The sequence below is a fragment of the Bufo bufo genome, chromosome 4, assembly GCF_905171765.1.
Source record: "Bufo bufo chromosome 4, aBufBuf1.1, whole genome shotgun sequence".
Classification (NCBI taxonomy): domain Eukaryota; kingdom Metazoa; phylum Chordata; class Amphibia; order Anura; family Bufonidae; genus Bufo; species Bufo bufo.
The window spans coordinates 287,571,407-287,597,070 of record NC_053392.1 but is presented as its reverse complement, the minus strand read 5'-3'; the positions used below and the strand labels follow the sequence as shown (position 1 = coordinate 287,597,070).

Genomic DNA, 25,664 nt, shown 5'->3' with positions numbered 1-25,664 from the left:
TTTTGAATTGCAGTAACCAGAACTTGTAAAATGTCTTCCTTCCTTTCAGCACAAAAACGCTTGCATTTTGCAAGTTACACTATATGTAGAGCTACTGTGCATTTTGCATATTTGTTAGTTGTTATATCTTTCTGATTATAGAACTAAGGTTGGGAAACCTTCACTATAGCAGATTTTTTTTTTTAAATCCACTCTCGCAGGTATGTAAAGTGGCTTGGTGTGTCAATGTATAGAAGATCTCCATGCACCTTCATAAAGAGCGATGATGTTCCACACACATCAACAAGCACACTGATATTCAAGGGTAAAAGGAAAGAAAGGTTAATAATAGGAGCTGAATAATACATCATATGATTGCAAGTCTCACCCTGTTATCATTCTATTCAGACAGTAGACACTTACCTTGCCAGGCCTGAAAAACACCTTAGTTAATCCAAATTTGTAATCATTTTCATTTAAGCCCAAGGCTTTAAACAGAGCCTGTAACATAAAAGAAGCACATTAATAGGCTTGAATTTATAACCCTTAAAATAGTCTTCAAAGCGAACAATACATTATTAAAACATGAGCAGTTTTAGCAGATGATTTTACACAGCATGAAAAGAATTATTCTTACAATTAAAAAGGCTCTGCCATAAGAGATATACCTTGCAGAAAAGTCTGGGGTCTAGACGAGACATCTTCTCTGGCATATACTTCTTGTACATGTTATAGAGTTCATGGAAGGAGGCCCGGGATGGGAAGCCCCCCTGCATTAGGTCCAGGACAGATACCATTCCTGGGGGGGAAAAATACACATATTTATTTCATGGACTTGAGTTTGTATTATGAGCAACCTGCAAAATAGAAAAAAAATAAAAACAAATTTAAAAGCCACTTCCCAGGTAACAGTAATATCCATAAATGTACATTTTGATGGATTCACTTTCAAAACTATGAGAGCACATTGGTGCAATTCCTAACAGATCTGGCGTCCAAACACCTGCTAATATAGGAGGCAGCCACGAGATGTGCTCCAATATGATGCACTGGTAGTAGGTCAAGTATGTGCCGAGCGGTGGCTAGAATGGTTACATCTGGCCACAACCAGAAGGGGGCAGCTCTCAAAAAACAAATAGAAATAAAAGGTTTGGAACAAAATATACTATATTACAAAGTTGGTAGATTCTTCATGACCTGACCACTTATGGGCCCATTGGAGATGTGAGAATCCCTGTGGCTGTACTGACATCATGGGTCTGTACCAAATCCATGCACTCCACAACCAGCCACAGAGTAGCTCTCAAATAAAGGGAACCAAAGGTTTGGGACAAATATATTACAAAGTTGATTTATTTTCTGTGGCGTGACCACTTCTGGCCCCCAGTGGTCCCTGTGACATCATGGGTATGTACTGGATGCAAAGGCTATGTGTTACCTCCTGTATAGTAGGCGGATTGTCTCTATCCTTTCATGAAACGGTAAACAGGCATGCTGCACTTTACCATCTTACAAAGCCAAGTTGCTACGGCCTGGCAGTTATATATACCAGTTGTTGTGTATTGCACCCACTTCGATGAACTATTATTTGCAGAATTTTTATTACTTTGGGCTTATATCACATTTTCATCATAGGTTTTGCTCCAGTCAAACCACATCATATATTGTAGTGACTTCCATCTTTATTATGTACTGTGTGCCCTGATGTTGAACTTGCCACCTTACCACGTGACCCACTTTTCATCCCTTTTGTAATTTTGTTTTATTTTATTGCGTTTAATAAACATTATTACATTGTTTTGCCTTGTTGGCTATACAGACTCAGTTTGTTGATAGAACATGTGTGTTTATGGAGTCTACCCGTCCATTTTGCATGCACAATAAATATGCACCAATAATTCTTACTACTGACATATATTTGTTGTATTACTTTCTAGGTGCATTTACCGGTTTGTCGATATTGGATACTTACGGCCCACAGTAAAAAGAAGATCCTGACCACCCATTTGTGCAGACCTCTACACTAGCATCTAGTAGCAAAGTTATATTTCAGATACGGGATACATTATTGCTTAAAAGGATTCTCCAGGACTGCAAACAGATAGCTCAACAGTATGTTTGCAATGGACTTAAAGGGGTTTTCCAGAACTACAAAAAGATGGCTACTTTCTCCCAAAACAGCACCACACCTGTCCACAGGTTGTGTGTGGTATTGCAGCTCAGCACCATTCACTTCAAAGGAGCAGAGTTGCAATACCACACACAACCTGTGGACGGCTGTGGTGCTGTTTTTGGGGACAAAGCAGCTATCTTTTTGTAGTCCTGGAAAACCCCTTTAAGTCCAACGCAAACATAATCTTCATTGAAGAACAAAGGATATGTTTTTTTCCCACAAAGTCAAGTCAATAAGACTAGAACACAGCACATTCTGCTACAGATAGCCCTAGAGAGCAACGGCATAGGCTGCACAAGTTGCCAATGCTTCAGGTTGTCTCATATTTAATTGCTGGCTGAAAGTGAAGCAAGCTGCTTCCCCATCTGACAGGGTTGGGTTTTGGCAGTCTAACAGGTGCTTAGGTGAACTGCATGACAGGGAACACTCCAACACCGACGTCTAAATGTTCCTGGTGTAAGCTCCTGGTTTGACAAAAAGAATCAGTTTATCATATTAGTTAGCCACAATGATATATACCAGAGAAGCAAAGTGCACTTCCAAAATTCTACTTTACTCAACAAGTTAGGAAAATATCATGTAGAAATTGTTCTGTGCGCACTATCATGTGGCCTACATCTCATAGGAACTGATGCATGATCAATAAGTCAAATGCCCTGCTGACAGCCATGAGTGCAGCCGCAGCAGTTTTCCTTGCCTTGCTTACATATGCTTTTTGAAAAGTTAAGATGTCAAAGATGTCACAGAAATTTCTTTGGTACAAGCAAAAGCCATCCACCCTGAGACATGAAATCTATGTGGATTTTTTTGCTTCGTCACATAAGGACAATTACAGTTAGACTATAAGCAGGTGTCTGCATGTCAGTTTATGGTAGAGGCCTCAAACCTGCGGCTCTCGAACACAAATTATTTATTTTACACATATAGCCAACATATTCTCATATTCTGCAACGTTTACATTATTGTACAAGCAACTACAGACCAGTGTCCAATCTTCCCGTCATCTCTAAACTCCTGGAGTGTCTGGTCTACTCTCCCCTCATCGACTATCTCTCTGTTCACTCTCTCCTTGATCCCTTACAATCTGGTTTCCGCACCCTACATTTTACAGAATCTTCCCTCACCAAAGTGACAAATGACTTCCTGACAGCAAAATGCAATGGTGACTACTCTGCAGCTTTCGACACCGTAGACCACCATCTCCTACTCACCATTCTCCTATCTATCGGCCTAAAGGACACTGCTGTCTCCTGGTTTCTTCATGTCTCTCTGACTGCTCTCTCAGTGTATCATTCGCTGGATCCACTTCTCCTCTCCCTCTTGCTGTTGGGGTTCCTCGGGGTTCAGTCTTGGGTCCTCTCCTCTTCTCTCTCTACACAGCCCCAATTGGACAGACCATCAGCAGATTTGGTTTCCAGTACCATCTCTACGCTGATGACACACAACTATAGCGGCTGGTGACAGGCTCATGCAGCTTTAGATCTACTCCCCTATTTTCCCAAGATGGCCAGACAAGCACTTTTACCTTTTGTGTTACCCCTCTCTCCTCACAGATTGTAAGCTCTTGCGAGCAGGGTCCTCATTCCTCTTGTTGTAATTATTGACTTGTCTGTTGCTATGTTATGTACATGAACCCCTGAATGGTAAAGCGCTGCAGAATATGTTGGTGCTATATAAATAAAGATTATTATTATTGTCGTCACACTCTTTGGGTTGTAACACACCAACAGATTATCTGACCAATTTCTGTCCAATCAGACCAATATTTGGTGTGTATAACAAAAGATGTGTGTGTGTGTGTAGTAGGTCAGAAAATCTGTCAGTATGTCTTTGGAGTTGGGGAAAAAAAAACACATGCAGATGCCCTTGGTCAGATTTGAAGTTGACCAAGGACCAATGCTAACCAATCAGCCCCCATGTTGCTCCAAGCAAGATGGAAGTTGTACTTCTGCAACACCCAATGAGCTGCAGGTTGGAGACCACTGGCCTTCTGCATTGTTCAAAAGATTGGGTGTGACCAGCATCATTTATAGCTCATTGACATGGCAGTTTTTGTGTGTGGGTTCCCATTATGAAAACCATGTGGAAACCACCTAGCATAATTGTCAATGGGATTCGGTAACGCCATCCATACTGCCGAGGGTTATTTTCATGTGGATTATCGGACTGTGTAAACAAGGGACATGTTCCCTCTTGGTGTAGTTTCTGCACAGAGACAACCATTAATCACTATGGGTATCTGAAAGTGGATTAATTGCATTGAGTAGGGCTAAAGCTATTGGTAGGCCTGTGGCCTGCAAAATACATAGCTGTGGTAAAATCCCAAGGGTCAGCCACTGCCATGGGGGATTTTTCCCAGTGGTGAAATCTGTCTTCTGAACATATACTTTTCCTTGCTGCTGCAGCCAACTATAACGAATCAGGGTCAGGGATCAAGGAATTAGCATCTGCTGATTTCAGCCCTCATCTTGGCGGAGCCTGTATGTTCACTAGTTGCAGAACCACCAAGAAGAAGGTACACAGGGGCAGGGTGCGTGACAGTCCATGGAGTGCAGAGGGGAGCTAATTTCATAAAAAGAGACTAGAATCAGTTATAAAGTGCACTCAGATTAATTCAATGCATAGTGATGGATCACCAAAGGCTCTAGTGACTAGATTATAACTGTGTGCATTATAAACGGAGCCAGTGCTTGTGCTTTGCAGGGTATATACCAAGACAAAGAATTTAAAGTGGTTGTCCAGGATTAGAAAACCATGGCTGTTCTCTTCCGAAAACAGGGTAACACCTATCTACACATTTATTTCCAACAGAGACGAGAAGGAAAACCAGACATAACTCATGGTAAGGTAATACTGGCCAGTCAGTCACATAAAAATAGTGTTGAAGATGAGGGAATGGTCCGTTTATAGAGAATAGAATAAATGACACTACAGTGCATTTGCTAGAAGTCTGCCTCCGTTACATTTCATGTGCAATATTCTGCGAAGCACTGTGGTGATCTACTGTGAGGACCCAACAAAACACCCAAAGTCTACAAAGGTTAGATGTACTGCAGTCCCTATGGAGAGAAGGTAGGAAGGGTTGCCACAGAAGAGGACCAAGGCTACTGTCCATGGCTGGCTTATGTGGGCTGCTGCCAGGGGCAGATTGGCCATAGACCTTACAGGGACATTTCCCAGTGGGCCACCTGAGCCCTCCTCATGGCCGGCCAGTGGAAGTTTTTGGGGATGTATTTTGTGCTGCTGGCAGTATTTTGTGATGGGCTGTGGTATTTGGCTCTGTTGGGGTGGTATAATGTGCCACAATATGGTATTTCTGGCCCTGCCTTCCATCAATTTGGACCGACTACAAAACAGGGCCACTTTTAGTATTTTTTCCAGGGCCACTTTAAGTTCCCAGTGCACCCCTAGTTGCTGCAGTGTAGAAGGAGACTCCAAAGCAAATATCAATCTAATAAAAGCAGCTTAATAAAATACTACTACTGTAATTTTCAGTATCACCCTGGAGCTCAGTAACAAGCAAAGAAGACCTTCATAATGTCTCAGATGGTAAAAGGGGCAAGCGAGCGTAATACTGTAATGCAAACAAGTGAATAAAAGAAAATTGGCATTTCAGACACTGATCAATAGAAAGTCTATACCAGGTGATTTCTCTCTTCTGTGACCCCTGAATCTGGCAGTACCAACAGGCTTTTGATTGTCTTCCATCTGAAGCTCTTTACTCTGAGGGCTGTATTATATTGGCCGATAATCGTTAACGAGTGTTCCCATGAACACTCATTAGCGGTCATCTTGCGGTGTAATACTGGCGCCGACTGCCAGATGAATGAGCAAAAGCCCGTTCATCGGATAGTTCTGATTTTTAAAAATCTGTGCTTGTTGGTGGTAGATGGTGCTGTCTAATAGCGATCTGCCGCTGGCAAACCCCTAGACAGTATGGGGACGAGCGATGGCATAATGATCGCTCCTCCCCAGGATGCGAAGGAAATCGCTGCATGTAACAGCAGCAGTCTCCTCCGCTAGCTAGCACCGATTGCAGGGAGGGAACACTTCCCTCTTGACAATCGCTTGCTCAATCGGCCTGTGTAATACAGACATAAATGACTTTTCACACCACTGATTACGAACCATTGTCATAAGACCTAGGCAGCAATGTATTATTATACACGGATACTGCGCCAGGAGAGGCATTTCCTTTTCTCAATCTTGTTCCCAATAATGATTTTTGTGGCCCAATATTCGCAGAGCATCAACGATAAACAGTAGTTTCAAGGTTTATCTCCTTCATTCACACGGGGTCCATTGTTACGATCACCATTGTTCCCGTCATCACTACTTTCCCTTCTTAGACAAGCTTTTAACTAACCTCGTAAACATGTCAAACAAAACCGCGAAGAGAACTTGTACATTTTGTAGCTTTTCCTGGCATGGGCCCAGATACATAAGACTAAAAGCAGCAATAAAAAGGTAAAATACCTATTTGTACCAAGTACAATTCAGACTTCAAATGAAAAGGCACATTACATGCTGACGTTTTGGGATTAGGGGTGGCCCCCTTGATCAAACTAGCAAGAAGAAATCAGAACAACATATCACCGAAAAATTTCATTTTAATTAAAGCGCCTCGGAGAGTCTAATTAGTGAAGGTGATCGGGACACCTAAAGAATACTCCCCGCAAGCCTAAAATTGTGAAAATCAACAGAAATGACTTTGCTATGAAGCTGGAATTCAAATGCAGGTGAGCGGTATGGAAATAAATTGCTTGGTGCCCGAGTATTATTCCTTTTGATGTCATCCCTCATCTGCAGCTTAACTAAAGTGAAACAAATCCTGTAGAGGGAATGCGACAGTGAGGCATGATGCAGCCCACGGACAGTGACTGCAATGCCAAGCAGCTTTCCTCGGGAAAAGGTATTATTTCATTCCGCAGCGCGTAGAAGAGAATGTTAACCATGAATCAATTTACTCAGAGAGGGACGCCCTGAAATTAATCACATTCCGTCCATTGCCAACCTTCACAGCTAAATCTAAGGCATCAAAGGGCTTAAAGTTGCCATTGGAGAAGATAAAAGAAAATCAGAGCTAAAATGATGTAAAATGTACAAATAATATGGAGAGATGAACATAATGTTAACAGTTTAAGGCTACTTTTCACATTCTTCAATTGAGATCTGTCATAGGATGTCAATAGCGGAGGAAAACGCTTCCGTTTGTCCCCATTCATGGTCAATGGGGTCAAAACTGAACTGAAGGGAACGGAGTGCCCCAGAATGCATTCTGTTACGCTTCATTGCGTTCCCATGACGCACACAAAAGCGATGCAAGCAGCGTTTTTCAGTGCGTCCTGGTTTGAGGAGCAAGACAGATCCGTCATGACTCACAATGTAAGTCAATGGTGACGGATCTGTTTTTCAGACACAGAATATATTATGGCAGAAGACTGCCCTGTTTCTCAATGGGCGTCTCCTTCTCCCTGGCTGTAGCTCGGTCCAATCACAGCGGAGAGCGTCACAGCCAGGGAGAAGGTCAGCTTTTTTTTTCTCCCTGGCTGTGACGCACCCCACTGCGATTGGACCGGGAGAAGGAGACGCCCATTGAGAAACAGGGCAGTCTCCTCCTCCCTGTACCGATACTATTCATTAGCATACCAGGCGGGAGAAGTGAACAGGGGCACAGCGGGCGAACGGAGTGGCGCCCAGACAAACTAGTAAGCGCTATTACGATGCCCTACATATCCTGCGTTATTTCATAATGTCTGGACCCATGAAAGGTCCTCTTTAATGATACATATCGATGGGCACTCGATACTGCATTTACATGCAGCAATCATTGTGCTATATGGGAACAAACGATCGGTACTACGATTGTTCTTTCCCCTACCATGTTCATTTGTGAGCAGAAAATCCAGACAAAGATTTTTAGTACTGCATAAAAGATGTGATCATTCATCGAATGAACATTTGCTTGTTTGTCGGGTGATGGGTGGCACATTTACGCGGGGCACTGATTTGGAACAAGTGCTATATATTCCCGTCATTGAGGCTACTTTCACACTAGCGGCACGGACCTCAGGCAGGCTGTTCCATTGGGTGAACAGCCTGTCGGATCCGTCCTGCTGCTAGTGACCGTGTGCCTCTGGACTGCCGTTCCGTCCCCAAGTTCCGGCGAGGCACGGCGAGAGGCTGCCGGAAGAAATGTCGTACATGTCGTAGTTTTATTCCGGCAGCCTCTCGCCGTGCGCTGCTGTGCCTCGCCGGAACTCCGCCCCCATCCCCATTATAGTCAATTGGGACGGAGCGGCAGGACGGATCTGACAGGCTGTTCACCCGATGGAACAGCCTGCCGGAGGTCCGTGCCGCTAGTGTGAAAGTAGCCTGACCCGTGTATAAGGCCCTAAGTCACTGTTATCTCTTTCATCATCTGAATAGATTTACAAAAGCTCGCTTTATGCTCCTCTCTGTTCCCATAGGATAAAATGACTTTGCCTACTGCTATATTATGGTCTTGTATTATGTATGGTACAGCGCGTTCGTAGGCGCCATATGTTTTCTACGCATCTGCATTTATGTATGCATTTTACTTCTGGCTATTGTGCTGTTCTTGTAGGTTCCAAAAATAAAATCTTAAGATAATAATGAATGAAACGAATCATTACCTGAACACTGAAGCTGAGACAGAATTTGCGCTCCTTCAAACTGATGACTTGTCATTTTCAAATTGGGCTTGATACAACGGATGAAGCTGGATCCCTGTGGGAAATCCAGTAGGTAATGTTGTATAACTACACAGTTATTTTATGGCCGCAGCAAGCAATAAACAAAGTAAGAACTGGGTCATCACACTGCAAAATGAACAGTCACCAAAACCAAAAGTGATTACTAAACTGCTTAGCATAGTGCAGTAATGCAAGTCTTCAGCTTTCTTCTCAGCTCCCATTGATAATGATCTTCGGAGCGCCAGTTCAGAGATAGGAAAGATACAAGACCATTGTACTAATGCATACTGGTACCACCAAGAGTGAATGGATGTCCTTCACATGTCTTTATTGATCATCTTACTTGGCAAAGAGTTACCAATGTAAGAAGATGGCACATGTCCTTGGACAGAATACAAGGGGTCACTCACACTTTGAATATTATAGAACTCTAAAACTTTTCTCTGGATGCTTTGGTATGGTAGGAAAAAAGAAAAAGCTATATTTCTTCAAAGCTTGATTCAAGAAAATCCTCTGTAGAGGATGGAAAAAGCATAAAAGCCGGGGTGTTTTTGTATTTAGTAAGTGGGACTGAAATGATCATTGAACTGGATTTATTGAACTGCGATGAAAGTATTTAAGCATCGCTCTTGCTGAAAAGTAATCCCTACTATGCCAGTATCCTGCCGCTTATAGCTTCCCCCATACATTTCAGGACTTCAAGTGTTTGTTTACTACATGGTGTGCCAACACAAGAGCTTTTAAAGGGGTTCTCTGGGCTTTTAATATTGATGACCTAACCTCGGAATAGTTCATCAATATCAGATCGACGGGGATCCGGCACCCCCGACGATCAGCTGTATGAAGGGAAGGCCCGCGCAGTGCGCACATGCCCTCTCCCTTATCTTTTCCTGCTTGCCACAGACATAGCAGCAGCGAGCAGGAAGAGAGACAGGACATGTGCAGGGCGATCATACAGCTGATCGGCTGGGGTGGCGGACCCCCGCTGATCTGATATTGATGACCTATCCTGAGGATAGGTCATCAATATTAAAAGCCCGGAGAACCCCTTTAAGGCTGATATCCCTTCTGAAACCCCCTACATCTCTGTACATGACAATACATCTGTGCTATGTGAAGGGCGTATATGATGTTATTCACTTAAAGAGGACCTTTCACCGATCCTGACATTGTGAACTAAGTATCATGACATATAGAGCGGCGCCCAGGGATCTCACTGCACTTACTATTATCCCTGGGCGTCGCTCCATTCTCCCGTTATGTCCTCTGGTACCTTCGGTCACTGGGTTATAGTAGGCGGAGACTTAGGGGACTTGGTTATAGTAGGCGGAGACTTAGGGGACTTGGTTATAGTAGGCGGAGACTTAGGGGACTTGGTTATAGTAGGCGGTGTATGCCCTTGTTCTGTGGGAGGTTTTTTCTCCCAGGCTGTGAGCTCTGCGCTGCAATTGGCCAGCGCTACAGCCTAGGAGAAGGAGACGCCCAGCAGAACAAGGGCAGTCTCCTCCTACTATAACCAAGTCAAGAACATACCGGAGGACATAACGGGAGAACGGAGCGGCGCCCAGGGATAATAGTAAGTGCAGGGAGATCCCTGGGCACCGCTGTATATGTCATGATACTTAGTTCACAATGTCAGGATCAGTGAAAGGTCCTCTTTAAGCTGACTTTAAAGAGGACCTGTAATGTCTTCTGACATGTCTGATTTAGTGATCACTTCCAATAACAAATCCTGAGAATCTATTCTTATTAGCCTATGATGTGTCTTCCCTTAATTATTCTTTCTAGAAGCTATGAACAAATTGCAAAAAGTTTGCAATGAAGGTCTCGATGGGTGTTACCAGTTGGGCGATGTCCGTGCACAGTCTGACACTGGTGACTCTGATTGGATAATATCACCCCCTACTGGTAACACCCATCTGGACCTTTAATGCAAACGGCTAGCAATACTTTAATAACTTGTAGAAGGAATAATAAAGGAATAGTGGAGCAGAGCCATAAGAATAGATGCTTCAGAATTGCCATTACAAGTAGAATGCAAATAGTTGCTAAAACAGACATATCAGGGGAAGTCACAGGTCCTCTTTAAATAGGCACTGAGGGCAGCATAGTATAGTGACAGGCACGCTGATTTCAGTGGTTTGTCACTTTTGAGCTGGCAGTAAGTAGTTTTATAGTACTGACATGTTGAACCCCGCAGCACTGCAAGGGAGATGAGTCAGATGAGACTCTTTGACTCCCCCCACCTGACCATGACTGGGCCAGTAAGTGTCATCTGACTCATCTCTCTCGCAGAGCTGGCACTCGCTGTGAGGTTCGGCAGGTCAGTACTAAAAGAAAATACTGACTGCCAGCTCAAAAGTGACAGAACGCTGAAACCAGTGGGTCTGTACAGGTGACAGGTTCTCTTTACGCCTTTCATCCATCCATGAACCACTGCACCAGTTTAAATTAAAGCACAAATAACCAAATTATAGGGGAACATAGGTCCTAAAATGTATATTTTAAAGTAGCATTTATTGCTTACATGAAACAAAATGTACATAACTATGTCCCTGAGTTTGTCCTATTCTGTTATTAAAAATCTTAGGCTGTGTTTGGCAGGCTCATCAGATGTGACAGAAAGAATATATTGCAAGCAGTGCTATTCTTCAAGTCAAAGTGAAGAACACCAAGATGGAACTCAATGGGCGTCTATTGAGCACTGCTGGTATTTGTTCTACGTCAGAATGATACTACGTACAGATACAGAGAGTGCTGTAGCTTCCATTATAAACCAAAGCCACAATGTTAGTGCGAACTCAGCCATATTCAGTCATTTCCACCAGTTCTTCCAAACTATAGGCGTGTTTGCTCCTGAAAAATGCAAATCTACCCTCATTCCCATCCCAACACTTTTACAAAACTGGGCAGATTTCCCACTCAATACCTCTAGAAAAGAACTATGGAAATAATAGGATATACATATAAAAGTAGATTTCATATCTTGAGAGACCATTTTCTTCTGGGAGAGAACCGAATTGTGATCTCTTGTAGTGAAATACGTCTCTGACTTTACTACACAAGTTAAAGGGGTTATCCAGGTTAAGATAATGATGACCTATCCTCAGGATAGCTCATCATTATCACATCGGCAGTGGTCCAAGTCCTGCAACCCGCCGATCGGCTGTTTCAGGGAGCTTTGGCGAGCGCAGCCGGCTCTCGCCAGCTTTCCAAGCTAAGCACCGTACATTGTCTAGTGGCTGTGCTTGGTACTGCAGCTCTGCCCCATTCACTGCCATTTAGGCCATGTGACCGATGACATCACATGGCCTAGGACAGGGATCAGCAACCTTCGGCACTCCAATTGCTGTGAAACTACAACTACCAGCATGCACACTTTCTTGGCTGTTCTTGTAACTCCCACAAAAGTGAAAGGAGGATTCTGGGAGTTGTAGTTTTAGAACGGCTGGAGTGCCGGAGGTTGCTGATCCCTGGCCTAGGAAGAGGCTGCAGCGGTCACAGTGCGCTGGTCTTTTATAACACCTGGAGTCCCAAGTGTCAAACACCCGCCGATCTGATCCAGAGGATAGGTCATCAATATACATTATCAGCTAGCCCCTTTAACAAATATATGGAGGAATATGGCTTCAACATTCTGCATAGGCTGATGGTCACACTGTACTGCACAGCACACACTTTAAGCTTATGCGGTGGAGCCGCTTATCAGCGTTACTAGTGTATTCATAGAGACATTGCTGGCAGATTATCAAGCTTCTAAAGACATTATAAAATCATGTTAGCAGGGCACAGTAACACTTGGCAGGCGGAAATGTGGTTGTGAGCAGGAAAAGCGAGAAAATGTATAATTTCACCAGCGCAGAAAATGGTGCTGTTAGAATATACGGAAAAGACGACATTTTCTTACCGTGCTTCGAAGTTTTTCAAGTAACAGATTCAGCTGGGTCTGTAAGAAACAGACAAAACATATTACATACAGCACCGGGGGCTGCAGGGGGGTACACGATACACGCATGCAGCATGGTGACAAAGTGCATGCAATAACAGTCCGCAGTGCATCTTTTTTAGATGGCGTTAAACATACGGGTGAGCAGTCAAAAAACGAGATTACAAAAGCTGGCGATAAAGAAACGGTGACGTAGAATGCAGGTTGTGCTACTCACTATTTAAGGGCTGAATAGCTGAACTTACAACTATCCTCTGGAAAGAAAGCATAGAATCACTACACAGAAGACAGACACAGATAGGGAGAATTGTAACAATGAAACCCAACGCTCCGGAGGAAACAAGGACATAGCAGTGCTCACAATGTGCCAGGGAAATGGGAATGGCTAAGAAGTCATTAGGATTTGTCACACTGGAGAGTAAATAGGGTCTGAACACATCTGCACAGTGTACTGTTACTCTGTAGAGGCTGCTGTAGTACTGGTACACTCGTGGTAAGATCTGATAAAGCAATCCCCATAGATCACCGTTACAGGGGAAGCGCCGTTTCCTGATGATGCCCATTTATCTTACCATTAGTATCTGGCTTGTCACAACACCATATGCTGCAGCGCGCCGCTAAATGTGAGGGACCTATAGTGCTGGCTTCCTGATACATGAATATAATGCCAGGATGACCAATTTGATAGGACAATTATGATCCTTATACAAGAAGAGCCAAAGAAGAACGAGAAAGCGTATATATATATGTGCATACTATGGTAGATTTTTTACAAACTGGTGTAAAGTAGAACGGGCTTAGTTGCCCATAGCACCCAATCGGATTCCTCCTTTCATTTTTGACAGCACCTTTGGAAAATGAAAAGTGGAATCTGATTGGTTGCTATGGGCAACTAGCCAGGTTGATAAATCTTTCCCTTGGTGTCTAACTTATTACAAACACCCATTTAAGGGTATTTTTGGGGAACAATTTAAAATGGTCACCAGCAACCTGTACTGGAATGTGAGGACCACCTCTGCGCAGAAACTCAATGCTCTAGCAGACCTGATTTGTCACGGGCAGGCACTCGTTTGAATGGCCAGCATGTAAATTAACACAAATGTATGGCCAGATTTGGTGTCCCCAGCAATGACCGCTGATCTCCTGGTGTTACCAGGAAGTCAAACCAGAAGCAATCAAGTGATCGCTGGGCAGCTTCTGTTTATAAAGGTGTGCAGTTCTTCTCTTGAAGGACCATTATTAGACTTGCCTTCCATTGTTGGGACAGGAATTATCCATCTAACAGCTACAAGTTCCATCCATACAAGCTATCAATGAAGATGCTTTTTCTGTAACCCCATCACCCAGAGGTTCCTGCTTGCCTACTACATACCTTCCAGTAGAAAAAAAATAAAACCAGGTTACAGGATCTGCTCATTCTTTGAGACGCAGTGATAAAAATCTGCCACCGAGAAAGGCTTGCAAATGAATACAAGGGGATCATCTGTGCAAGCTGCTGCATAGAGTCCTAGCAAAATGGTAGCCTACTGGAGCTCACCGGATCCAGCCTAGACAGATACTGCCGTACACCACTGCATTGCATTTTCTACAATGAGAACTGGCTGGTTAATGGCACAAGTGCCAGGTTTCAACCAGATAAAAATGGGGCAAGCACCAGTTTTTGTTAGGCTGAAACCAGGCACTCATGCCAGAAACTATCCGGATGCCCGCCAGATCCAATTATAGAAAATGGGGTCTGGCAGTAAAGCCGGATCTGGTGAACTCTTACAAGCTGTTGCTCTCCCGGAACAGTTAAACACAGATGTGAAACTAGGCGAACAACTAGCTCTGAGCATTGAGATTGCCCAACCAGAGACAAAGTACGTCAAGTATATCAAACGTTGAGAGGTGAAGAAAAGAGGTGACGTGGTTCCTGCAACAGCTTATTTTTGGTAAAGAAGATATGTACAAGAGATAAAATTATTATTATTTTTTTTTTTCTTAATTCACCTAGAGAACTGAACACAGCTACACTTAGCATCACAGAGCTGCTGGAACCATTTTCATAGGACTTCTGATGCAATAAATACTGGGAGAAGCCCTTAGAAAACACAACAGATATATCATACCTTGAATTTGTTCCCCACACTAATGAAACCGAGTTTTCCCGTCTTCTGCTTTGAATCCTTGTGATTATTGGCAGATTCAAACAGTTCCCGTACAAATTTATCTTTGGACTCGCAAATGAGGGACTCCAGTGACATGTGCAGTGCATCATTATTCTTCTCCACAAATTGTCTCTAAAGGGAAACGAGAACATATTTAAACAAGTGACCTTCAGCCTATAGTTCAATCCAAGATACTACAAGATGCCATAAAAATGTATATACATGATGTATAGCCATAGATAATGCCTCTAGTGCAGTGAAGCGACATATGAGCACGGTCCCACCAATTATGTTATACAAGGAGTATAAGGAACAGCTTTACTACTACCTGGTTCTGACATGGAAATTATTCATTTTATTTGGATTATAGTAAGCAATGGAATGAGAGATAAATATATTTAAACACATATACACCAATTAGCCATAACTTTCAAACCACCTGCCTAATATTGTATAGGTCCCCTTGTGTGTGGCAAACACTCTTCTGACTCGAAGAGGTATGGATTCCAGAAAACCTCTAAAGATGTCCTGTGGTAACTGACCCCAAGATATTAGCAGCAGATCCTTTAAAGGGGTTGTACAGGTTCAGAACTGAACCCGGACATATCCCTATTTTCACCCAGGCAGCCCCCGACTTGAGCATCGGAGCAGTTCATGCTCCGATGCTCTCCTTTGCGCTAAATCGCGCAGGGCAAAGGCATTTTCTGGAATTCTGGTGACAAACTGGGCTCTCCTTAGGGCTGCCAGGCGGAGGCCTATAAAACGGCTAGGGCAGCGCTAAAGCCCGCCCATCAGAGCCGGTGACGTCACTGAACACACTGCTGGGCGGAAGCCTCCGCCCGGCAGTGTGTTATTGTAAATAAAAGATCCCTTGCCCTGCACGATCCAGCGCAGGGCAAAGGAGAGCATCAGAGCATTAAATGCTCCGTTGCCAACATCAGGGGGGCTGCCTGGGTGAAATTATAGGTATGTCCGGGTTCAGCTCTGAACCCGGAAAACCCCTTTAAGTTGTGAGGTGGGGCAATAGCATGGATTGGACTTACTCTTCCAGCACATCGTATAGATGCTCAATCATATTGAGATCTGGAGAACTTGAAGGCCAACACCTTGAACAATTTTTCCACTGTGACAGGGTGCATTATCCTGCTGAGAGAGGCCCAGTGCCAAAAGGTAATAACATTAGCATGGAAGTGTGTACTTGGTATGCAACAATGTTTAGGTAGGTAGTATGTTCATAAGAAATATGAACATGAATTCCAGGACTCAAGGTTTTCCAGCAGAACATTGCCCAAAGTATCACAATGCCTGCATTAACTTGTCTTCTTCCCATACTATATATTGGTAGCATGGAAGCAATGTACACACCCCCTGCAGTCTACATGATGTAAAAGAAAACCAGGCTACTCCCGTCCATTGCTCCACTGTCCAGTTCTGATGCTTACACGCCCATTGTAAGCACTTTTGGAGGGGGATGGGGATCAGTATGGGTTCTCTGATTGGTCTGTTGCTATGAAGTCCCAAACACAAACAGCTGTAATGCACTTTGTGTTTTAACACCTTTCTATAATAGCCAGAATTATTATTTTCAGCAAATATGATACAGTAGCTCTTTTGTGGGATTAGACTAGACTTTGCTACCTGCATGCATCAACGAGCCTTGAGCACCCACAAACCTGTCATGAGATTATAACTTGTCCTTCCTTGGACCACATTTGGAAAGTTCTAACCACAGCAAACTAGGCACACCACACAACATTTGCTGTTTTGGAGATGCTCTGACCCAGCTGCCTAGCCATTACAATTTAGCGCAAAGTTCCTCAGATCCTTACACTTATCTATTTTTCCTCCTTCTAGCACATCAACTTCCAAAACTGACTGTTCACTTGCTTTTACCAAGACATGCTATTTTATTCATTTTGTTTGTTCTTTAATAAGTCAGTCCTTGAGTGAATAGATATGCTTGATCTGTGTATAGTCCTGGCACACCTGCCAATCAGTGGTTTGAAGAGGCTGAAGTCCACTAGTGAGTGCTTCGACTTCTTCATAAGTCAGTGACGTCATGTTAATTGGGGACATGGCCTATTTGCACCTCAGTACCATTCAAGTGAATGGGTCTGGGCAGCAATACCAAGCACAGCCGCTATACAGTGTTCAGTGCCATGCTTGTTTTCTTGTGAGGAGGCCACACTGCTTAATGGTGCGCCATGGCCTCTTCAAACAGCTGATTGCAAGGGGGGCCAGGTAATGGACCCCCACCGATCAGATATTTATAACTTATCCTGAGAATAAGCCATGAATATTGTGCTCCTGGAAACCCCCTTTAAATAAAGAAATAAAAATACAGTGAAGCCTCTGATGTGGTCAAATAAACCTGTTGTGAAATATGGACTTCTAGAAGGGTGGTCCTCTTAAAGAGGGCCAATATACATAGGATATGAGGGCATGAAAAATCTGGTCTAAATCCAATGTGGACTTCTTTGCCGTTGTTTTTAGATCATGGCACACACCCTGTAGATGAAAGTTTCGGATACAGATACTTGAAGCCCCAAACACATATGGGGCGCCACTATTAATATATTTTGAGCTTAGATAAGTCAGTCTTTGAGGGCATGACTATGCCAATTTCCATGCAGAACATTCAGGATGGAGAACATTTTACAATATCAGTCCATTGGAAGAGCCATTAGAAAGCTGGTTATACTATGGGGACAAGAAGGAATAAGAGCACTATGGCAATACTTTGAAAGATATTATCAAGTAGCAATGGAATCATGTTTGCACTAGGCTTTTTGCTATTTAGATTTGAAAATGTGCAATCTGAATGAGGAACACATAATAAACAATTCTTACAATATACTGGTGGTAGATGAAAGGTTCATTAGGTTGCAAAAAACTGAGTTACAATTATGTTCTTTGCTGTCATTCTCTTTGCAGAGTGCGATTCCTTCAACTATGACAATATTTCTTATGACTGCTGTACGTGCTCCTCTGCAAGGCACACAGTTTCTGTCTGGAATCATTCAGGTCTGAGACGTGACAAGCATGCTGCCTGCTTAGGTTCATGTCCCGACCCTATTCTCCAGTAGATTATATCCTGAACCTGGTTCCTATACCAAGCATCACAGTTTTACATCTGCACTTCAAACAGAAGTTCAAAACAGGGGAGGAGGTAAAGGGGGTTGGAGAAGAAAGGCAAGCAAAGACTACCTAATATTCCACTTATATTTGGATTTAGCAGATAAGTGTAGACTTGAAATAAGTAAATGTGACCCATTTGTGACATGCTGTTTTTCAATGAACATGATCACTTTGGTGTTAATCATTATACTACATTCAGAGGGCCCTCAAATTTGATCCATGAAGATAAACATTTACTTTTTACTGAAGCCCTCCATATTATTATGGTCTTTGAATACCTGTGAACGGCATCTAAAAAATAGGGGATCACCAATACACAGTTGTCTAATCTTGAGATAAAAAAAATTCAGGTAATGAAATCAACATTTTGCTAAGGTCATATCATGGAGGATGCTGACAGCAAAGGGTCCTCATGCACGAAGTGTGCCAGACTCATTGCCTTCAAGGGAAAAGCTAGACAAAGGAAAACATACATAGACATACATGGTGCACACATGCTGCATAAACATCATAAACAAGACACTACTCATATATAAAACACATTGTGTGCTCACACATGACCATGGCGCATACACCTCAGTTTCACATAGGACAAATGCCACACACCACTCACATATAGGACACCTGGCACACACACTGCTCACATGTAGGACACATAGTGCGTGCACACACACTCACACATTGAATACACAATGTACACATACCACTCACACATAGGACACATGCCGCACACACTCAACTTGGGGTATATGATCTTGGACATGGAGCTTGCATACATTCTTCAATCATTATAGGGGAAAAAATAAAATCTGGCTGCAGAATAGGAGTAAAAATCTCATAACAAGCGCTAACCTGTTAAATCCAATGTCACCCCAGTATCAATGATCCTGATGATCCCTGTTTACATGGCAGCAGCGATGACATGATTGTTACAACACGTGACCGCTGCAGCCAATCACTGACCACAATGAACACGTCATCCATACTGGTATCACCGCTGTAGCCAGTGATGTCATTGCTTCCGCCATGTAAATACAGACTGGAGGAGGACCACAGGAGCATTGAGGCTGGAGTGCAAGAGGATTTAATAGGTGGGCAATGTCTATTTTGTTAGTTTAATACTTATTCTGCAGCCATTTTGTTGCGCCTGGACAACCTCTTTAAACAATGTCCCTAACACAAGTTCCTGCACATCTATCCTCAATTTGAATGCATAAAAAAATACTTGAATACAGGTTGTGATTTAGTTACTTGCAGTTAAGGTCCACAAACAGCTGAGCCTGCTGAAACTGGCTGGCCCAACCGACTATCTAATGTGTAGGGGGCCCCACAACTCTCTCACAACAGATGCCAAGGGATGGAAGAACTGGTTATGATGAATCTAATTCCCAAACCTTTGTGAGAAGCAAATGGGAGTCTATTAGCCTACAACTTCAGACGTACCTTGGTGGCAAATATTTTGCTTCCACCCCCCTCCCAACAGGACCAAAAGGTTCAATAAAACGTTGAATGTAATAACATGAACGTTCCAGCTGCAGGTCCACACCAGCAAGATTGACCAGCTAAACACCGATCCTCTACATCCATACCATCATGACTACATATTCACTAACTACATACATGATTAATATCCTGAAGAAATAACACACGCAGGTAATAAAAAAAATTATAATAAGCACAAAATACATCTTACTGTTTCATAGCACACAGCTCCTGCAAAATGACGGATGATAAAGCCCTCATCATCTCGGATATTTCGATGGACAGTTAGCTTCGATTTTCTGGGGATCTGCAATAAAAAGGAATAAATTGAATTGGGTCATTTTATTTCATCACATCCATGATGTAGACATTTGTAACTTTATGCTCATGAATTGTATGTGACAGTGTTGCTACCTGCATGCGCAAATCATAAAAAATGAAAGACTGCTGATAGATGGTATCAGCTCAAGCATTCATCTCTGGCAAAACAACAAAGCACTGATGCATATTTATCAGTCTGCTGAGCCAGGCCTAAAACGCATCTTTATGGTCAGGGAAAAATGTGTGCCAGGCAGATATTAACATGACGAGAGTACAATTTCTCACTGTCTGGACTCGGGTTAAAATCACCTGTGCTTTTCCTGAACGTGCTTCCCGAGAAGACTTCATTAGTAAGAGAACAGCGTCTTAGGCTGCAGCCATAAAATGATTCTTTATTGATGCTGAAAATCAAGGATGTCGTGTGTTTTGCATACATAAAATGGTAACACAACAATGTCCGCTCACCATGTTGGCGGATCATACAGTATAGTGCTTAAATCTCTAGATGAGGCTCACGGGAGGCGTAAAAAGAAAATCTATATATAACAGTTTATCATAAACACAGGAACTGGAACATTTTAAGGACAAACCGCTCACAATTAAATTACCAAATAGTCAGAGCCGCTCCGGCTCACCCACGCACAAAACTTTTCAGATTTATGAGCACAGCTTGGCTTTCCTATACAAAGAATGTGAATTTCCGGGAAAATCATTCGTCTGACTGCTCCCTGAAGCTAAGTAGCAACGATTAAATATGGATTGAACAGGTAAGTGCAGGAAAGGTGAATGTAGGTGCATATTTCTTATATACCACCCAAAAAATTACAAAAGAAACTAAAAGCTGTAAACATAAAAATTATTTGAATATTTGTGCAGATCACAGTCTGATCATTTTAATGATATTCACATTTTAACACTGTGTATGGGAAAGTACTGGAGGGGGTGTATATCTTACCAGACTGCTGAGATGGGTGAGGTTTAAAAAATCCAGAAAGGAGGTTTGCTTTAGCAATGGAAGATTGCTGAGGCAGTCTGTCTTTTTCAAAGTTGTGTTTGGACTGGATTTTTTTCAGAATGGTGAGTAGGTTGGTAGGAGGACCGGCCATTCCACCTCACTCCAGTACTACTTTTTTCCTAGCCTAAGGTAATCCCAGGTATAGCTACCAGGATAATTACTGGGGAGAATAAACACCAGCATAAAATGCTCATTCTGGGTCAGAGAGAATGGGAAGCTAGATGACCTGATGGCTGTGCGAGTCTAATCTCCTGTTATCCATTGCTAAGCAAAGTGAGGAGAACCTTGTTTAGTTAGTGCCCAGACGGGCACGGAATTTATTTAGCCTTTTGTGACAGTTTAACTTGTGTTCGAGGAAAAATAAACGTTACTTTGGACTTTTAAACCTGCTGTCTTCAGTGAAGTCTGTCATTGCCGACCCTACCACACATACAGATCCTGAAAACATGTATTGGGTACCCAAAGATTTCCCAGTTGAGGCACCCCTGTTCAAGGTGCCATTACGAAATGTGGATCTAGGGACGACAGGGTCACATTAGGTCCTCTGTCTACCACTGGCTTAGCAAACATAGAGAATGCTTTCCACCATCACCTTCAGCCCCACAAGCCTATTGTGCCCTGACATCTGGGTTACAAATGCAACCTGATAGTCAGAAGCATTCCAAACCTGCTAGATTTTAACATGACCAAATTCACTATTAATGTGTGACTTTGCAAACTTAAAGGGGTTGTGTCACTTCAGCAAATGGCATTTATCATGAAGACAAAGTTAATAAAATCACCTACTAATGTACTGTGATTGTCCATATTGCTTCATTTGTTGGCTTGACTCGTTTTTTCCATCACATTATATACTGCTTGTATCCAGGGGTTACGACCACCCTGCAATAGAGCAGTGGTGGTCGTGCTTATACACTATAGGAAAAAGTGCTGGCCTCTTGGGTGGCTGGGACCGTGGAAAAGCGCGTAGGACGGTGCTTCTTCCTATAGTGTGCAAGCATGGCCACTGCTACTGGATTGCAGGGTGGTCGTACTCGTAACCCCTGGATATTGTAACCCCAGTGTATAATGTGATGGAAAAATGAATCAAGCCAGCAAAGGAAGCAATATGGACAATCACAATACATTAGTAAGTGTCTTGTATTAACTTTATCTACAGAATAAAAGTAATTTGCTGAAGGGAGACAACCCCTTTAATGTCACTTGGACAAAGCCTAAAAGTACAGTATGTAGGCAATACTATTAAGACTAGAGATGAGCAAATTTCATATTTTGAAATTCGTTCACGCTTCGTTTACTGGTAAAAGATGAATTGAGTTATGGATTCCGTTACCACGGACCATAAGGCAATTCTATGACAGAATGCATAACTGAATGTCTATGGGCTGCAAAACGGATCAGTTCCGTTTCAGTTATGCAGGGGAGTCCTCTCCTGCATAACGGAAACGGGACAAATTTCAAAATATTAAATTTTCTCATCTCTAACTGAGACCACATGGTTGTGAATTATGAAATTTTGATGGGTAACTTTCATGCAGCATGTTGGATCTCAAACATCAGATCATACTGCACAGCAAGCCCCTACAGAACAGTAACAAACAAGACTGAGTATTGCAGGTTAAGATGACAGTATCTATGAGTGTCTTATTTTGTGCAATGCTTGTTACAAGAGGATATCAATTACAAGAAACAGGCTTCATCATGTTTACATACTACTTATTTGCACGTCTTAGTAACTGCCACTGAGACACATATGAATGTCTTACCGTAAGGCGGAAGTGGTCCTTATGTTTCTGGTGAACCACAGAGGTAAAGTGTTGGTCGCTTGACTGAGGAAGTCTGTTCTCTTCATCCAGTATATCCAGGACGCCCACTAATTTTGACTCAATTAGATCTGTAGTAGAAAATGCACCAGTTTTGTATTTTACATTTAAAAAAAACACATTCTCCACATAACACTGCGGCAAAGTTCCTGTGCTCCTGGCTTTCACAATGTTAAAAGAACACTTTAAGATTCTAACAATTCTTCCAGCAGATAATTATCTCTGGAAAGAGAATTGCACATCTGTCTCAGGAACCGAGAGAGGAAATTAAAACCAAGGCAGCATTTAACTATTCCCGTCAGTACCCTGACTATACTAGCAATGAGCCTCTGCACAAAATGTGAAACAAGTCGGCCAACTTGATGCTTGAGTCACACCCTAATAGTGCAAACTGAAAAAGTGTAGCCAAAACGGCGTGAAAATGTGTCATGGATAGCGCTACAGGGGTGGGATGCATGTACCTGGGAAGTTCTGTACAATGGGAGCTGTGAGTTCTAGTCCCTGTACACATCTACATGGAGAACATGCTTGAGAGATCATGATACACTATTTGATCCACTGTAGATGGAAACATATTTTTACCTTGTTGCTACACATTTAATTTCTGATGCGTCACAACCAAATCTAAATATGGTCTCCTGATGAACCACTGACACTGGGGAAAAATAATTTGGTAATGTTTACAGGCATCGTCCCTGGATTGAGACTTGTCCCTACCCATATCCACAGGGTTACTTTGGGTATACCAGGAGGAACCAGGACAGGGCCACCCTTATCCGGGCAACCACTCTATCCACACGATGGCTTGGGACTAGGGTGCATTAGAGTCAGTGTCATCAATCACAGTTGGGCAAGGTGGTGATAGGCACATGTGGGGTCATTTATCAAATTGGTGTAAAGTAGAACTGGCTTAGTTCGGCATAGCAACCAATCAGATTCCACCTTTTATTTTTGACAGCTCCTTTGGAAAATGAAAGGAGGAATCTGATTGGTTGCTATGGGCAACTAAGCCAGTTCTACTTTACACCAGTTTGATGAACCCCAATACTGTTTTAAAGATTTTTATGGCCCACGTAAATACAAGTGTGCTTTTATAACCCCAGATTGTACTAACGTATCATCGTTCTCATGACTTAGCTATTGTTAGAAGCTTTGCTGGTAGGCTTTATGTATTAAAATAAAACCTATGTTTTAAAGGGGTTCTTCAGGATTTAACAATTGAAAACCTACCCCCTAGGACAGGCTATCAATATCTGATCAGCAGGGTTTGACATCCCGCACGCCTGCCGATCAGCTGCTTTGCAGTAACTCCAGTGCTAGAAATAGGCGCCAAGACTAGACAATGTAGCGGACAGAGATGGCTACTGCAGTGCTGCTCCCATCACAGTCTATGGTAGCAGTGCTGTAGTAAGAAGCTCCATGCACGACACAATGGATGGTGCAGCGTAAGTCCGGTGATGAAGAGCTGATCTCATATTTTATAATAATTGGTCATAAACTTAGTATAGGGTCTGTATGCACTCACCTATACAATCTTGGTTATCCACATAATGCACTTCGTTCACACCAAGGCCTTCCTTCTGATACAATTCCTGCTCCTAAATCCAGAAGCACATAAAACTGTATTACTCTCTATTCATTAAAGAATAAAGAAGATTCAAAAGTTGAAATATAATGTTAACAGCATCTTTCTCAACTGGTATTCAAGTTTTCTGATTGATAACAATATAATTGAAAACGCAAACCCAAGAGTCTTGATACCTCCACAGAAAGCGAAGGCTGGTAGCAGCTGGAACATCTGTACACTTCAAGAAAAGATTCGCATAGGCTTTTGATCACGGACGTTACAAGAGACCAAGTAGCGCAAAAAGCCTTGAGCCTGTGAGGCACTTTAATCTGATCAAAGCGGATTTTCCCTCAAATAGTGGTGTAAAGATTCATCTACTCTGCCTGACAATAAGGGGAACAAATGCATTACCAGCTCTGCTGCTTTTTGTACCGTAGTTCCCGATACAAATGAACACTCATCAGCAGGAATTCAGCACAAACATCACCACTGGTTTAACTATGTAAAGCGTGCTAATAATACTGGGCACCTGTCAAGTTTGAAGGTAAATGGGGCAATAAGGGTAGCATTTATGGAGCGGGACAACTTAACACAGCGGGAATCAAAATCTACAGACAAGAAAGCAAATGCGTAAGTAGGAGGGCTGGAGCGCTTGTGGTACCAGCACATCAAGTGCCTGTGATCTCAGTAATGAGATAATACTCATGTTTATCAATGACCTAGTCTAGTTGTCTCTGCCATTTAGCTGGTATGGCAGCAGCTGGTATGAACGTTCATGATCCAGACAGTAAGGACGTGCACAGTAGGTTCAAGTAGTGTCATACTTCCCTTACAGGACTGAACATGCCAATATTCTAAGGCCCCTTGCGCACGATCGTATCCATTTTGCAGTTCGCAAAAAAATGGATGTGGTCCATGTGCCAAACCATGTGCAGACCCACTGGTTTTCAATGGGTCCGGAGTTCACATTTTGCAAACATGTGGAATGAACATATATACGGATGCGGAAAGCACACAGATGATAAGCATGCTTTCCGCATCTGTATGTCCGTTCCTCAAAAAAGATAGTACACATCTTATACTTGTCGGCAAAATTCAGACCGCAGACCCATGGAAGTCATTGGGTCTGCAAAAAATACAGATGCAACATGGACAGCATCCATATTTCGTGGATCCACGATTTGCTGACGGCAAAACAGATACGGTTGTGTGCATGCGGTCTAAAATAATGACACCTTTGATAATCTGGCAAATGAGAACAACTGTAGAAATTTAAGAACCACCCTTAAATGGGTTGTCTAGTAAATTCTTTCATTTTGGTAAAGGCAGGGATCTGTTGTACAATATTAAAGGGCTT

General features: G+C 42.7%; 1 protein-coding gene across 5 annotated transcripts in view; it reads right to left on the bottom strand.

Annotated features, from left to right (window-relative positions):
- The window catches only part of MYO6 (myosin VI), a 262,279-nt gene that overhangs the window by 78,710 nt on the left and 157,905 nt on the right, over nt 1-25,664 (bottom strand). For all 5 annotated transcript variants that reach the window (XM_040428669.1, XM_040428670.1, XM_040428671.1 and 2 more), the window contains exons 15-22: nt 24,266-24,338; nt 22,684-22,811; nt 19,793-19,888; nt 14,923-15,093; nt 12,776-12,814; nt 8,809-8,902; nt 648-778; nt 403-480 (exon numbers count right to left, since the gene is read on the bottom strand). In XM_040428669.1, the coding sequence (XP_040284603.1) occupies nt 403-480; nt 648-778; nt 8,809-8,902; nt 12,776-12,814; nt 14,923-15,093; nt 19,793-19,888; nt 22,684-22,811; nt 24,266-24,338 (810 nt within the window). The remainder of the gene's footprint in view (nt 1-402; nt 481-647; nt 779-8,808; nt 8,903-12,775; nt 12,815-14,922; nt 15,094-19,792; nt 19,889-22,683; nt 22,812-24,265; nt 24,339-25,664) is intronic.